The sequence below is a fragment of the Eurypyga helias genome, unplaced genomic scaffold (genome assembly GCF_000690775.1).
Source record: "Eurypyga helias isolate BGI_N326 unplaced genomic scaffold, ASM69077v1 scaffold24891, whole genome shotgun sequence".
NCBI lineage: Eukaryota > Metazoa > Chordata > Aves > Eurypygiformes > Eurypygidae > Eurypyga > Eurypyga helias.
The window spans coordinates 8,939-26,227 of record NW_010230504.1 but is presented as its reverse complement, the minus strand read 5'-3'; the positions used below and the strand labels follow the sequence as shown (position 1 = coordinate 26,227).

At 40.2% G+C, this 17,289-nt stretch overlaps 1 protein-coding gene across 1 annotated transcript; it reads left to right on the top strand.

Annotated features, from left to right (window-relative positions):
- The first annotated feature begins 201 nt into the window (after positions 1-201).
- Positions 202-14,159, top strand: MTPAP (mitochondrial poly(A) polymerase). Its single transcript, XM_010160782.1, has 9 exons — positions 202-214; positions 2,207-2,379; positions 2,935-3,168; positions 3,490-3,714; positions 7,223-7,434; positions 9,940-10,166; positions 11,390-11,482; positions 11,587-11,660; positions 13,415-14,159. Exons 1-9 carry the CDS (start codon positions 202-204, stop codon positions 13,751-13,753), a joined length of 1,590 nt encoding a protein of 529 aa, XP_010159084.1. The 3' UTR covers positions 13,754-14,159.
- The last annotated feature ends 3,130 nt before the right edge of the window (positions 14,160-17,289 follow it).

Sequence of the window (17,289 nt, the reverse complement as noted above, 5' to 3'; positions counted from 1 at the left end):
GTGGTTTGGCTCTGGTAAAGGCTCTTAGGCACTAGCGGCGTCCCGGGCCTGATGTGCTCCTCAGGGCCTGGGGAGCTCCCGCTGGGGGCCGAGCCCGACGACTGCGGGGTCGGCCTGTGCTTTCCCGGCCCGAGCGCCAGGGTGCAGTCCAGGAGCCTAGAATCCGCCGTCGTTGACTAAGACTTGGTTTGTTAAACGTAGATGGCAGCTGGAGGTAAATGAAGTGACAGTAGTTATCGTGAAAGACGCCATTAAAAAGATATGGGAAACATTTGATTGATGCTGTGTCTCTAATACAAGCCTGTCCGTTGTTGATGTGCTGTAACTTGGATGTACCATGTAACCTGCAGTTAATGCATTTGGGAGCCAGAGGCCTGTTAGGTCTTACATTCGTGTTCCAGAGCTTGAAAAACATTAGGTATGAACCATTTTTCAAAGGCAGGAAAAGGCCAGTCTGTATTATCACAGTTTCACAAAACCAAGTCTTTTGCTGTTCATATTCTCATACTAGAAAACATGCTACAATTTGGATTAAGGAACGATTCTGGATTTCAGTTATTCATTCTTGTTTTGGTGTATGAACGTGATCGTTAGTCTCAGCTGGTTTGCTGCATGACTACATGAATGTTTGCATGAGCATCAGCGTGCAGAGGAGAACATTAGAGTATGTACAGGCCATCATCTGGAGGATGGGGCCGTTTCTACCAGCAGCAGTACTGGTACTTACCTGTTTAAAATGGTTGTGAAACTGTGCCCTAGCTAGAACTGTTGTATGGAACAAGGTAAGAAAGCAAAGTGGATTGCTTCTTACTCATTTAAAATGCCTACAAGCACCATTTGGATGTGATCCTCTGCATCTGTGCTATACTTGGACTGTGCAAATGACAGCAGAGCTGGGAAGAGGTGTTAGAGCACATCTTCTGCTATAGTAATTATGCACATACAGGTGGTAAATCAGGCAAGAATCATATAGCCACTCTGGCATAATGCAGAGGGCTGTGGGAGTGAGACGATCTGGGTTTATCTCCTGTGTCACTTGTCCATGGAACTTATCCTTTCTGCATCACAGTCACTTCACACTTCTCTGCCCCCACAGAAAATAGGACATTTATCATCTTCATAAAGTGCTTCATTGGTCATCTGGTGAAAAATGCTCTATAAAGCTAAGTTATTGGAACAACTACTTTGTGTATTTATTATTTACAAGCCTGTGTGAGAGCTCAATAAACTTGTAAAATACAAGATTATTGAAAAATAATAATAAATACTAACAAGTGTCATTAGATGATAGTTAAGATTTTAATATCCCTGGGGCTCCTCAAAATTAAAACCGTAGGATAAAGAGCTCTCTGTTGAATCTTTCTACAGCAGGTAGTAGCTGTAGGGAACTAGCTGCATGTTCTTCAGCTTCCCAGTCTGAGTTACGAATAGCAGTATTCACAGGTAGCAGCTTTACAGGCTCTGGTAATGTGATGCGGTCAGTGGATTAGTTTGAGAGCTGTGCAGGGAAGTGATTATGATTTCTTGTTTGAGATGTGGCCCCTTTGCTTGTATGCAGTCAAGAAGAAAGTTTCTGTATTTCTGGATGTTACAGCATGTCTCGTTTCCATGCTGATTCTGTAGGCTCTCAGGAACAATATAGATTGCCAGTAGTGTGGTGAGATATGACTGATCTGTGGGTTTATTGTAGTAGATTAGATGAAGGTATAGTAGTACATGAAAATTTTGAGTAGGAGTTTACTGTAAAAGAAGGTGGAGTTCTAAAAACAAGCAAGTGTTGAATTGTTCCGAAGGTGAAAGTGCTGGTTTTGTGGTAGCTGAGTGAGATTATCTTTTCTGTGCAGCTCGCCAAAGGTCTAGCTCTGCCTCATAGCCTAGCTGGTATTTCCAGACTCCTCTGTCAAGTCTGTGTGTCATGAGTTTTTTGGTGGTGAACAGCAAATCAAGGAGGAGCTAAGATTCCTTGTATCATCAAGCTTCCTGTGGCATCAAGGGAAGTTAGTACTGTCTTCTTCCTACATTTTCCGTTCCTTGTTCTTACAAATGTATGCATTTCTGAGAGAAATGCATTTATTTTTGTCTTTCATTCACTCTTGACTGTTTTCAGTTTTGCTGTTATTCTTTTAGAGAGCCAAGACAAACCTTTGTGCAGTTTTTAATCTTTTTGTTTATATAGAGAAACACTGATGCTTGTTTCTTCTCTCAGATGCTGAAGTCAATAGCAGAAAGAAGGCGTTTGCTGAGGTTCAGAGAGAGCGATCGGAGCAAGCAGAACGGACTGTTTTAATTAAGTGCCCACCAAAACTCAATGAAAAAAAATTATTGCAGTATTTATCCAGCCATGGAAATATCAACAGTCACTTCTTTTTTGAAAATCGTGTAAGTAATTAACAATGTGAACTAAAATCTAGGCTTAGACAATAAGAAGTACTAGCATTTGGGCAAGGCCTCGTATATGTAAGTTAAGCAAATTATGTACAATTGATAAATTAAATTAGTTTTTCTCTTTGATAATGTTTACAAGTTGCTATGCAACAGATTTTTATTCATAAGTCAGCCAAGTAACAGCTCGTCTAAGGGACAGCTAGCCACTTGTTTTGCACTAAATCGTTGAAACCTGAACGTTGTTCCTTGTTCCAGCAACAGAGCTAACTCTTTATGTGCTTCTTGAGCATTCCAGTTGTGAAGATAAATAGATTTTAGAACGTTTATGTTTAGTGCTGGCTGCCACGAACAGCATATCTTAAATATTTTTGATCTCTTATGAAAAGGTGTCTAAAAAGTGTTGAGGTAGAGAAGCTAGCATTCAGCTTCAGGTCTGTTGTACTAAACCGTCTCAGTACTCCCAGGAACATCTGAGCAATATCAGTACAGTCAGTTCAAGGCTTGTATGTATTCATCTAACCCCATCTCTTTCCATTCTTAATGTTTTAGGGTATCCATGCCTTAATAGAATTTTCTGAAAAGGACAGTATAGCCTCATTACAGGATGCTATTGGAATCCCAAGTGGTGCAGAGCATCATGTTGTCCCATTTAAATCTAGACTTTTTACATTCACGCTGAAAAACCCAGCGAGTCAAGCTGCTGAAGAGACACCAGTTCACCTCTCTCCTCAGTCTCACATTCCGGTGAAAGAGCTTGTTCAAAAGCTGTGTAATGCAGACAGTGTAAGTAGAGGTTTCTAGATCTCTCTCATTGAAAAATAAACCGTGTCTGTGTCAGATTGGCAATTATATTTGCAACTTATAAAGCAATTTATTTCTATTTAAAAAAGTAATCTCCATTAAAATACTGTGAGTGGTTTTCCTATTTTGAAACAAATGGACAAAATTAGTAACTTTAATTGTCAAACTCATTTCTTCTGTATGAAATAAATCTGTGATTTTAAAAAAGCCTGTTAATTGCAATGATGTTAATTAGGTGAAACTGTATGTTAATAGATAAAAGATAGGTCACTGCATTTTTACAATGTTTATTTTCTTAACTAGGTAAGCAGTCAGATGTATATTCTACTGAATGAATATCAGCTTACAGAAGAAAACATCAAGCTCCGATTTCTGGCCTGTTCTCTGGTTCGGGATTTTGCGTGTGCGTATTTTCCAGACAGCTCGGTAAAGCCATTCGGCTCTTCAGTCAACACCTTTGGCAAATTGGGATGTGATGTGGACATGTTTCTGGACTTCCGTGATGTACAGAAGCGTTCTACAAAAATGGTAAGATTCTGCTGTGCATCTTTTAATCTGTTGGTTTTCTTCAACAGGGCAGCTCATTTTCATACACAGGAATGAGTTTATTTATGGATAGGTTTTACGTGAGTTCATTCTGTAGGCTGTGAACAAGTTTATTTGAATGTTTGGACTTTTAAGACTTTCAAAAGCTGGATGTGACATGAAAGAGATCTTCCGTGCAATAGGAAGAAAATTATTTGGTGTTCCTGTAGACTTTCTACTGTCAAAGTGAATTTCACTGTGGGGAAAAAAAACCTACCCTCATCCTCCAAAACTTATTTGGCAATGTCAGACCTTCCCATCCTACTGTTGGGTTTTCTTCTCTGGAGCTTCTGGGCTTCATCCATGCTTTTTTAAAGCTTGGCTTTGATTATTAGGGTCCTTTGTGTTCTGAAGCATAATAATTTTGTGCATGTGTGTACATGTGTGTTTTGGAAGGGTTGTCAGCTCTTTTCCTTAAAGAGTTGACTTTATGTTACATAAAAGTTACTGAATTATGTACTGGAGTGCATATATAAATATACACCCGTAAGAGTGTGTGGAGGTGTGAAAGTTTACGACCTCTTGGGATAATATTGGTGCATAGTTGCAGGTGGCACACTTGTTCATGTGTGTGGTGTCCAGAGAAAATTGCCATGTTAACAGCACCTGATTTTCATTGTGGAAGGAATTAATTGGCTTACTCTTGAAAGGAACCTGAGAATAAGCTCTTACGTGTGAACTGTAGATGTTTTGGAGACCGGGACCCAGGAGCAAAACAGGAACTGAACCAGATCAGTAATGCAGATTATTTCATTTGTCAGACATTCCATAAGAATTTTCATTTGAATAAGATTAATTGAATGCCTCACTGATAATACAGCAGTCAGCACAGTGACAAGTTGTCATTGCTAAGCAACTGTAGAGGCTTGACACTGAAATCCACTCACTTGAATTTGCTGACCAAAGTACAGAATTTGCTTCAATACCTCAAGAAGTTGGAGGTTTACGAGACTTCCAGTAAGCAATATTTGGTCAAGAGCATTGCCTTTTTCAGTGCACAGAATAAATTTCATCTTAATCGTGTCTTAACCCATACTGCGATTCGGTATCTGCACTGTGTAACCAAGTTCACATGCTTAGTGTTGGGATTTGGGCAGCTTCAAATCGTAATGGTTATTTAGAGTAGGTTGTGTCTCAGTCCTCTTGTGTATAGGCATAGAGAACGGGAAAGGGGTAGACAAGGCATTCATGGAAGGCTCTTACCACTTGCTGCTGGTTTTTTGACTGTGGACAGTGTAAATGTCCTTTTGGATTGGAGAGTGAAATATGAAAGAGAGAGATGAGAATCAGGATAGGAAGAAGGGAGAGTTGAATCAGAAATGCCATGTGGAGAAGTTGGGATTCTGAATGGGTAATTAACTTTTATATGGTGACAGGTAGTCTGGGGAAAACTAGCTTTGTTCTCCTTAAAACAAAAATTGACAATGGGCTTTTGAAAACTGAAAATTCGCTGGTTTTCTGTACAGTTTGTATATTGCCATGTACTTTATTTTAAAAGAAGTATCCCTTCAAATGTATATAGTTTTTAGTATTATTGCAGTGATAAAACACAGTGAAAGCAAATATGTCAGTTAAAGAATAGGATCAGGGTGTGTGTGAAGTGTTAAAATCTAGGGACCCTTTACATTGAAACAGTAAAGTTGCCTCTTAAATTTCTGCACTATTGCAGCCTTTCAGGAGGTACCAGCAGTGGAGGAGAACCAGGCATTTCAGCACCTATTTACATTGAAAAACCTTTTTTGAGTCGTATGGCAAACGCATTACTGACCATGAATTAAAGAGCAGCAAAAGTGGGAGCGTTCTTTACCAAGAGTGGATTATCAATACAGTGTTTGACCACAGATACGGTGGTTTTAATAGGTGGGCAGTTTGGGAGATTAGGACTTAAAAATATCACAGAACTCTATTTTAGAGTTACAGTTTTTGTGTTAAAACAGTTATGCTTCTTGCTGAGGGTACTATATCAATTTACCTCAGAGTAATAGGTTACTTGATCTACATTTGTGGATGTGAGCAACATGGCAAGAACAGGGGGAGAACCACAGGGTCGGGGCTTCATTCCCCCCCAGCTGGCACCAAAGCTACATATGAGGGTCCTATCAATTATTAAGAGTGTGTGTTTTATCATTACAAAAAAGGCTTCATTCAGCTTTTGAGAGATACTGAGCGGCTGTCTGGGAAGGCACATTGTGATTTTTGTCACAAACATGAAGGTCTGAGCACCAGCACACCTACATGTCAGCCGAGACCCCATCTTTTTCTTTCCTGTTACCTACCTCAGTGTTGATAGTTGTAGCTCCTTTCACCTTGAGCCAGCCCTGCTGTAGCGTGCAGCTATGGGATTAGGGACCCCTGTCCTGGTGTGTTCAAACACACATGCTGCCTGGAGAACTGTTGGCGAGAGGAGAGCAGGAACACTCACCTCAGTGATTGCCAGAGTGACTCAGAAATTCAGTACCTGAAGTGAGTTTCTGGGAAAGGTTGCAAAGTCTGTAACTTCTGAATTGGTTTGCCTGTCTGTGAGTGCATGTTTTCTTTGCATGAACCTGGTGACAACAAAAGTAACTCATGTGTGTCTCAGGGGACTAGTTAGGTCACTGCATTATGCTGTTTATATAGTATGCATTCACCCATGACATGTTCAAGGGGGAGGATAAGTCAGTGTCAAGTGTTGGATTAACAAGCAGAATTAGTTGAGGCTTAAAAATGTGGAGAGGCATAAAAGAGAACAGAGGTTTCATAGGTATGAAGTTTGTTTATTGAGGTATAAACTGCCAGTGTGACTATTCAAATTACAAAGACCTACAGGAAAACTCATGTCTGATGTTGTCAAAATAACATCTCCACATTTCTTTTTATTTGTCAGAAAAACTGTCAGCTGTGAAGTGATTATTTCAAGTCTTACAGAAACTTACCTCCATTTGAAGGATTAAGTAATTTTCCTGATAAAATTCTCATTTTTTAAAAATGAAAAGGACATTCTCCTTTACACAGCTACTTGATTCACTAATAATGTATTGTTCTTGAGGATTTGAAATGGAATTACTGGTGCTTTGAAATTAACAATGGTTTGGTTGTGGTTTGCCTGTCTGACTTCTTAATTTAATTGTATGCTCCTTTTTTCAGTCAGAGCATATATGCCCTCATGGGAATTCCAGAATTACTTGGTTTAGGCAATAGTGAGTTGTAGTAGTATTATCTCCTCATCTGAACAAGTAACTTTACAGTAAGTTGATCACTGTTAGCCTGGAAAAATTGAGTCACTGAAAAAGAATAGAAAAAGGAAAGCAATATGTTTTTACCTTTTCAATGTTCTGTGTGCTGCTTTGAATAATTTGTGTCTTTCGGGCTCTCATTGTACAGACTCTTTTGCACATTGTGTACTCTTCCAGAAGAGTAAATGTCTCTTTGGTTCCAGAACTAACAGTTTACTTTAAAACTTTTGTGCTAGAAAAAAGGTCCCTTCGACATGGAATATCAGATGAAAAGGTTACCATCTGAAAGATTAGCAACTCAGAGAATTCTTTCTGTGATTGGTGATTGCCTGGATAATTTTGGTCCTGGATGTGTGAGCATACAGAAGATACTCAATGCTCGCTGCCCGCTGGTGAAATTTTCCCATCAACCGACGGGATTCCAATGTGATTTGTCAGTGAGCAACAGGTGAGACCTGATTTTAAAAAGTTTAGGAAGAATACTAATGAAAACCTGCGCTGAAAACTGTACATTCTACTCCACCTATGTTCTTAACAGATGTGAATGTTGGCTCTGAAGGTAAAAAGGGTATTTTTTACTTAGGTTTTAATGAGCTTAAGATATCTTTCTCCAGCATAGGAAATGCGTGCTAAAACGCAGCTCTGCTGCGTTAATTTTCAGTGATTTGGCTTCTAGTTATTTTGGTGCACTTTTTTTCTTCTGTCGTGGTTTAACCCCAGCCGACAACTAAGTCCTACACAGCTGCTTGCTCACTCCTTGCACAGCGGTGCAGGAGAGACAATTGGAAAAGTAAAAGTGAGAAAACTCGTGGGTTGAGATAAAGACAACTTAAAAGGCAAAGCAAAACAAGGAATTAATTCATCACTTCCCATGGGCAGGCAGGTGTTCAGCCAACTCCAGGAAAGCAGGGCTCCACCACGTGTAACGGTTACTTGGGAAGTCTAATGCCATCACACCGAACATCCCCCCACTTTCTGTCTTCTTCCCCCAGCTTTATGTGCTGAGCATGATGTCATATGGTGTGGAATATCCCTTGGGTCAGCTGGGGTCAGCTGTCCCAGCCATGTCCCCTCCCAGCTTCTTGTGCCCCCCCAGCCTACTCGCTGGTGGGGTGGGGTGAGGAGCAAAAAAGGCCTTGACGCGGCGCAAGCACCTCAGCAACAACCAAAACATCCCTGTGTTATCAACACTGTTTCCAACTCAAACCCAAAACACGGCCCCACACCAACTACCATGAAGTAAATTAATTCTGTTCCAGCCAAAACCAGCACGTCTTCTTAAGGGCCTGCATACACCTGTTTGCTGGAACCTGCAGCAGAAGGTAGAGTGTAAAGTGCTACTCTCATTTAAGACCTTTCACAGCAGTACCCAGTAGAGGGAGCAGGGTTCTTAGAAATACCTCTCTGCATCTGTTTTTCTTCTTCAAACTTGCTCTCATTTGGTTGATAGTAAAGCATAAAATTTGTTTTACTGTCACTATTTTATTAAGAAATACACACCTTAATCCAGTATACATCTGTAACCCTGTCATAAGGGTACATTATCAAAAACAAGTTACTAACCCTTTTTGTTGTTGTTACGGAATAGTAAAATATACTTCCTAATACTTTTGATAAGACTTTCAGTGCAGATTTTATGATTTGTCTACATCAAGGACAATCAGATCGTAGACTGAATTTACTGAATTACCCTAAGTTCTGTTTCAGAACATGCAGGAGTTGTTAAGGCAGTACAAACGTCTTACAAGAAAATGACTTTGGTATATGCAGCCACAGTGAAAGTCAGCATGCAGCTCTGTGCAGACTTCCTTGTAATCCTCTGCTGACAAGAATGGAACCATGGCTGGTTGGGACCATGTGCATTGTCTTGTTATCATTTGGAGTAATAACAAACCTCTGTGGACACAAGGAAGCACTTCACTGGTGGAATTTTTGAAGTCCTGGTGTTATAGAACTTGGACAGAGTAAACTTCCCCAAAATGCCAGGGTGGATTTTTTAGAAGAATTCAGTTTAAGATTGGAGTGAAATCTCCTGCAGCTGGAGATCAACAAGCACTTTAGAATAAAATTGACCCCAAAGTAAGTTTTGTTCTTAGATAGTGCTTCCTTTTATTTTTCTGCTTTTTCTCGCCCTCTCATTTGTACACTACGTGAGTGTCTGACCATATGATGAAGCAGATCAAAAACTGATCCATCTGAAAATCTTTATCTAGGACCACACATTAGTCATTTGAAAGTTATCAAATTGACTTGTTTTGCAGATTGCCTCTCACTGAATGCTTTTTTCAGTGTGTTATTAATTCTTAGATGAAAGCTGTAAAAGAAGTTCTGGGTTTATTTTATTAAATATTAGCATAGAGGTATTATCTGATGTACCTCAAAGGCAGTTGTGGCTAAAGTATGTTTTTCACCTTGACACACATTAGTCATTTGAAAGTTATCAAATTGACTTGTTTTGCAGATTGCCTCTCACTGAATGCTTTTTTCAGTGTGTTATTAATTCTTAGATGAAAGCTGTAAAAGAAGTTCTGGGTTTATTTTATTAAATATTAGCATAGAGGTATTATCTGATGTACCTCAAAGGCAGTTGTGGCTAAAGTATGTTTTTCACCTTGATTCTGCGTAGTTTCACTCCTGAGTACTTTTTTTTTTGGTGGTGTTTTTTTTTTTTTCTCTCTCACTCTGATGTGGAACAAGGAAACAGTGCAAATGCAGTATTATTATTAACTCATAACTGTATCCTTCTTACTGTGGAAAACTAGCAGGTATTTAATCTTGGACAATTTCAGGCATTCTTTTCTGTTTTTTTTCAATACATAAAAGTTAAGTGCGTTTTTTATGGACATTCTCTTCGCTATAACTGATGCACTAGGGCTGAACAATGAACGTTGCATTTAGTACTTCACAATTCTCTCGTTATTTACACATCTTTTGCTTTTCATTTCTTCTTCAGCATTGCTATAAAAAGTTCAGAACTCTTGTACATCTACGGCTGTCTGGATTCCCGCGTAAGAGCACTAGTGTTCAGTGTACGATGTTGGGCCCGTGTTCATGGACTTACAAACAGTGTTCCTGGTACCTGGGTTACAAACTTCTCTCTGACCATGATGGTCATGTTTTTTCTGCAAAAGAGATCGCCACCTATCATTCCAACACTAGACCAGCTTAAAGAACTGGCAGGTAAGGACAGCTGTTTATGTGTTTACTGAAGTCACATTTATTTTCTCTGAAGTGGTGAATAAACCCAAGCAATTTCCTTATGCTCTCAATACTCATGCATATTATGTGTGCCTTAACTTTGAAGAAATATACAAGTTTTACTAGGTGTTGGTGTGGGGTTTTTTTTTGTTTGTTTGTTTGGGTTTTTCTGTGAAAATAAGGCATTTTTAACTTAAAAAATCAATTTTGAATACAATACTAAATTCTGTTTAGAGATGTTAGGCTTGTTCTATGCCTCAGATAATGAAAAGTCATTTGTTTGTTCCCATGTTGGCTGTTTTTTGTTTGTTTTGTGTATTTAGAAGACTTGCAGGGTCTCAAATGTTGCTGCAGTTGTTAAAGATTTTGTGCAGATTGATCTGGTGTGTATTGTTTTATAGATAGCAAATGTTTAAAAGAAAGGCTGTATTTTTTCCTTACAATTTTGTGATATCCTTGAGACTGTTCAGGCCATCTGCAAATAATTCTTATCTCTTCGCAAACAAGCCATTCTGGGTATTTCATACATAGCTTTCAGGGTGTATTATCTTCAGTAAGTCTTATGAAAGCATAGAGAATGACGCCCCAAGTTCTTGATTCCTCATTCATGCCTTCTGCTTATTGACATGCCTCCTTGGAAGCTTTGAGTGAAGAACAAGGTCTTTGTTCAGTTGCTTTAAAATGAGTTTAAACATTTCCATCAGGATTCTGTAGAATTTTTATATATAAAACAGAACACCTGTCGTGAAATTTTACAAGAATATTCCTAATTCTCTTACGTTTTTCAGAAAAAGACAGTGGACACTTTGGGTGTGATTTTTTGAAACCCTCATACAGGTGCTGATTAGTGTATTATAAAGCTCTGTATGCAGAGATAGGAGGCTTGTTACTTAAGTAACTTCAGAGATGCCAAGATGTCATATACCTTATTCCTGTAGGATTTTGGAAATGCACATGTACTCATGCTTCTTTTCCTTTGCCTGGCTGTAGACATTTTTCCTTTTAAATCTTTAATCGCTTTAATTTAAGATTAATTCAGATTAATTTATCAGGAATCTTCACCTGAAAGTTCACTTGTGAGCTCCCAATTGGATCTACTTAATACGATAGCGTTCACTGAACTCAGTTTTGTCTGTCATCCTGAATTTTGTTAAACACAATGGCATTATTGTTTATTGCTTCAAAATATGTGATTTTTGTTTCAGATGAAAAAGACAAATGTGTAATTGGAGGATATGATTGCTCATTTGTTAGCGATATAAGCAAGATTAAACCTACAAAAAATACAGAAACACTTGGTAGGTAAATCTTCATCAACTTCTTTTAATTTTATTTTTGTGAGCATATTGAATATAAACCTCTCCTTGATGTTTCTCATGGCAGTTGGTTTTCTTTCCCTTAGATGTATTGTTGGGTGACTTCTTTGAGTATTTTGGAAACTTTGATTTCAGAAAGAATTCCATAAATCTTCGAAAGGTAAATGAATTTTAATCTCTCATCATTATCAATTGAATTTCTCTGTTTTTTAACAAACTACACATGCAAAGCTACAGTTTTTGTCATTTTTAGTTGTATATGCAAAGTGCATTTAAATTGGTTGTATCCAGAAACTCAGTCCTTTCTGTGAAGGAAGAGAGTTTTCCCCTTGGAGCCTAATCGCTTCCAGCACCATTAAGAACATTCACAGTGTCTTTACTTGGGTGTGTTGGATAGCACAAACTCAGGATGCTGAGCCTGGAGGATTTTGCTTGACAACCCTGCAGTAAAAGCGACAGTCTTAAAAAGCAGAAGCTATTTTGCTTCTGTGAGAGGAAAACTTTTAAAATGTCATGATGTATGTCATAGCAAAAGTCTTTGACAAACCACATATGCCAACAGGCTTTAAATTTTCAAGTTGGGAGACCAGACCCAAACAGTGTCTGCATCAAAACTTGCTACTGAGTTCTGAAACTTGCTTTGGCACTTGGGTTTCCTACTGCAGTTTGTATCAGCCTACAGTCGTATACTTACAAGGCAGTAAGCGTGACAGATGACATGATCTTCCTTGCTGTCGCTATGGTTTACCCTATATGTTTAAGTTATGCTATTTATTGATGTGTGTGTGTGTATGTGAGTATAATAGAAATAGATGTAAATGTTACTACCTGAACTTACGCCTGTTCATGCTGGGCTGTGTACAGAATGGGGTGTTTCAGAGCCATGATGCTGTGTAGACACTCTTGTTTGTGTTCTCCGTCCTACTTGCTGCTGTGGGTTACTGGCATAAGAGCTCTTTTTGCCACTGCAGCTTGATCCTAGAAACTGATTCATTAGAGTGGAGAACTTTTGTTTGCCATTAAGCCTTAAAAAAGGAAAGCAAACCCATACACATGCTGGAGCCTGAGCTAGTTAGGGGAAAAGTCTGTGCTGCTGATGTTTTTCTGTTTAGCTAGTCAGTCCTCTTGGCCCTGGGGCAAGAATGTGCAGCATGTATGTGGACACTTCCTGGACTAGCAGTAGCTGGTAGGTTCCTGCTAGAGCTTGCGGTGGAAGGCTTGAAGAGGCTCTGTAATGCAGAGCAGGTCAGCTAAGTAGCACTGATAAGCACTGAGATGGAAGTGCGTTTAAGTAGCAAACTAATTAGTTGTCAACAACTTGGTAGTACTGTACCAAGTGCCCAAAAGTGGACCCTGACCTGAATAGCTCTGTACCTAAAAGACAAACTGAACTGGGAGGAATTTCAGCCAAGGCAGTAATCTTGTTTTGTTATACTAGCTCTGAACGAGCACTGTGAGTGGAGTGGTCTGAACAGCTTAAGTGCTTGTAGTAGTTTATCAGACTGGGCTATGGAGGTTAGTATGACACACTCAGCTGCACATACGCAAATGGAGGTAGGAGTAGGAGGTTGCAATGAATGAAGTCTGAGGTTTATGGAAAAGCAAATGGGAGAATGACCAAAAAGACAGGCTAAGCTGTAGCTGTGTGTTCTTTGCCTTGAAGTAAATCTAAGCCGAATGTGGCACGGAAATCCATTGCTAAGAGAATTCAGAGAACAGGAGTCATACAGTCAGGTTGACAGGAAAATTAACTTGATTAATAATGACCTCCCCCCAACAACCCCCTTCCAAAAAAAAAGTTTTCTACTAGGTCAAAGTCGTTTTAATGCTAATGTAATAACTCAAATGATTTGTTACTTGCTCAGCCTATAATGCATATATGCAACTTTGGCTTTTTCTTTACACTGTCTGCAGGGAAAGGAAGTAAATAAACCTGAGTCGTCTCCTCTTTATATATGGAATCCCTTTGAACAAGACCTTAATGTCAGCAAGAATGTTAATCAGCCACAGCTGGAGAAATTTGTAGCTATGGCCAGAGAAAGTGCCTGGATTCTACAGAAGGAAGATAAACCTCAGCGAATGATCAATAAAGAGCCTTGGGGACTGGCAACCCTACTGACACCATTTGGAAAAAGTAATCCCAACAAGATGAGGAATAGGACAAAAGGAATAGGAAGTGAAACAATCAGAAGCCTCTTGGACTCTTTAAAATTAAGCAATGCAAGCAGTCTACAAAAAGCAGTGGGAAAGTGACTTTCAGCACAGAAACACAGTAGCTGATATTCTGTTTTAGGAATTGAATGTGACACACAGTCCAAAGAACATTACTTTTAATATTTCTATTATGGTGAAATGGAGAAGCAAATGACCTCTGTTTTCCATCGTGATGGTTTTTGTACAGATCTGCTTTCCTTCTGTATGTTTCTCTCCTCCTTACTCTTCAGTTTTCCATCGGTTTTGTGAATGAAGAGCATTCAAATGCAAGTTTTACAGATACATTTTGGAAGTAGCCATCAGTTGGATACTCTAAACAAAAAAAAAAGCCCAAACCCAAAAGACTAAGAGGAGCAGCATGGGAAAAGCCTTTGGGAATTCTGTTGGCTAACATACAAATGATATGCTAAGTAGAAGCTCAAGAAGCAACCACCTTTCAGTGAAACCACAGTGTGAAAGAAGAAAGAATGTTAGAACCACTGCTTCCATTTCAGTCATGTTCTGGAAGCCAGTAAAACCAAACTGCATGTATCTATTTTGGAATTGTTTTCCACTCATGTAGATAGTGCCAAGACAAAATAAAGAGACTGAAATTAGATAGTAGGGTTTGCAGTTTCATAAAGTGTTGCTCTCCGAAGGTACTACAACTGTTTTGTGTTGGAAAAGTGGTTTTGCTGTTCCACCTGAGCTCAAATTTCTTGTCAGCTGTCTTGTTTTATGTACCCATAGGACTGGTTCCCACCCACACTTGTGTGTACACTCGTGTTTCTCATTTTGCCTTCAACTTCACTTCAGACCTGTCATTCAGGTTCGGGCAGAGGCTTTACATGCCCTGCTTGCCTCATCACTCTCTTCCAAGTTGCTGCCTAGTCGGCAGCACCAAAGCTTTCCTCTCGCTGTCCCTTGCAGAGATCCATAGGGAACCATCTATCATGCTGCAGTCTTGTTCCCATTCTTGCCCTGTTTTCACATATTCAGCAGCACAGTGAGTGTCTCCCTTCCAGATTATTTGGGCCAGTGAGAGTCAGTGCTGCTTGATTTAAACCATCGAGTTGTCTGTCCATGTGCCACAAAAGAGCAAAGAAGAGCAGAGTAAGGGGGAAAGAGGAAGGAAGGAAGGGAAATGGAGAGCTGGCAAATGCTAGAGATATTTTTCCAGGTGTATTTATGAGTATTCTACCTGTTCGGTTTGAGAGCCACTCGTGCTTTAAAGCTAAATGGCAATGGTGATAACAACTCTACGGTCACTTGTCTGTATTCTTAACAAAAATGCCATACAAGAAACTATTGTAACTTGGGGATTATCATACAGATGCAACAGCGATGTTGGTGATTACTGTTTCTTTTTCAGTAATTTTAGATTCTGTGTAACGTTGCAGTGGTAATGCTAATGGTGTAGTCTGAAGTGGTTTTTTCTCCTTTCCCTGAGGTATTAGTTGTTGAAGTGCTGTGAGCAGTAATGCATTCTTCCAGAGTACTTGGAAAAACTGGGCAAGGAAAAGTATTTTCCAGCAGTTGGCAGACTAAAGGGTTAGACCTTGAGTGTCAGGAAGACCCTCTTGGAGATAAATTCCATATTAATTTATTTGGAATTTAAAATAATACTCTTAGGTGTCCATTTCTGACTCATAATTGTTTTCTCCTATAATGGCTCCATCATTAGCCTGGTCACAGGAATTGATTCTTGTATTGATTTCTTCAAGATTGAGCCTTGAATTTCAAACTTAGTTTTCTACCTAAATCTTGGTTCCAGTGTGTGTACTTTTTTTGGAGGCTGGTATGAAGTTTATTATTACTGGTGCTAACCCAAAGCCTTTGATAGCAAGCTAGGCACTTGATGCTGTGAGCAGTCTGTTGCTGCCTTAACCTTTACAGAACCTGGAGGTACATTTTCTGCTGTTTCCCCAGCAATTAACCTGTGAGTTTTCTTTTTTCCCAGCTAAACAAAACGGGTGAAACTGCCGTGCAGTAATAAAGAAATGGCTTATCAAGGACAGAAGCGTACAGCAGGACTGGCAGTGCGTGCCCACTCGCATGGTATTCACAGAGGTTCTCTCTGACACAGGTAGGAAAGGTTTTTAAAGAACTTGGACACATAGACACATTGCCAAACACCAACAAACGTTGTAATTGGGTTCTGCAGTTGAGCCACTCTGAAACACACTACGTTTGTAAACGTGTACAGGCATTGAAGCAGTATTTCTTGAAAGGCAGGGCAGAACGTGGTTAGTGCACATGCAGCGCCTTTCAGCATTGCTTTACTGTTTAGACTGCCTGTCCCTTGTGGGAATCGTTCTGAACCCTTGCCGTGGCTGCAGGCCAGTTTCTGGAAAAAAAAAGAAAGAAACCAAAAGCAGTGTTGCAGCAATGGAAACGGACGGGTGATTGTTTTGGGTGTCCCCAAGTGCGGGGAGCTGGAGGCGGGCTGCTGGGCGAAGCCGCTGTCACTGGTGGTATAAATAAAGCCAAGGGCAACGTTCGTAGGGGGCTGCTGGTGGGGGTGGAGAACCTGCCCTAAGCTTCCTACAGCGTGAGCTGGGAGAAGAGTGGTGTGACACTGGTGCAACTGAAGCCACCTGTGGGAAGAGAATCGTACAGAGAAGAGGAGGGTCAAGGTTTGAGGGGGTGTTTTTAGCAAATGAGAGATGGTGTGATGATAATTTCCTGAGGGCAGCAGCCTTATGTTGGAGATGATTAGAAACCAGCAATATGGTTCTCTCAGTAAAAACAAAGGTTGGATATTTGTCAGGAAAGGGCCATGGTGAGAGTCTGGATTTAAGAGCTTGTTCTTAGGGTCCACACACATGTAAACAACATCTTGATGAGAGTGAGGCAGTAATTTTAGTTACTTGTCAAACTTGGCACTGATACGCTGTATTGTGGGGTAGGATTGTCGGGAAGGCTACGTGTTAGGAACATCAGTGCATTAAACATATTCTTGTCCCTCTGTCCCTTCCCCTCCGTGGGAATACTGAGTACAGTCTCACATTCCCTGGCTCTTCACTACTTAGGGAAACAGTATGAAGACATGTATGAAAACATTTGGAAGTTCCTTGCCCTGAGAAAATGCTTTTTGGGATGTGAACTTCAAGAAAATATTTGTTGCCAGGGATTTCCCCCCACCCCCGCAGCCAAATGCTCATGATAGTTGCAGGAATGGGTTCTACAACTGCCACTGCCCTGCCATTCCTCTGTAGCTTCCTGGGAATCTGCAGCCTTGGTCTACAGTTAGCTGCTGGGTGAGCGTCTGTCTGTGGTGCTCATGGCTAAGACGGTCACAAAACTGAGACTTCTTGGCTGGTAGCATGTACTTACTCCTCTGCCTGAATTTCAAAACTATGGTTCCTGCCTGGGATTCTGCCCTTCAGCCTATGGATCACAGTACAATTCAGGTTGGGAGAGACCTTTGGACCTGGTCCCGCCTCCCGCTCAAGCAGGATCAGCTGTGAGATTAGACCAGGTTCCTGAGAGCTTTATCTGTTCAGGCCTTGAAAACCTCCCAAGGATGTGGACGCTGCACAACCTCTATGGACAGCATGTTCCAGTGTTTGACTGTCCTCGTCACCCTGATGGGT

Coding starts and splice junctions, on each gene's coding strand:
- MTPAP (XM_010160782.1), top strand. Junction 2,380..2,934: donor ACTTCTTTTTTGAAAATCGT/GTAAGTAATTAA, acceptor TTAATGTTTTAG/GGTATCCATGCCTTAATAGA. Junction 3,715..7,222: donor AGAAGCGTTCTACAAAAATG/GTAAGATTCTGC, acceptor CTTTTGTGCTAG/AAAAAAGGTCCCTTCGACAT.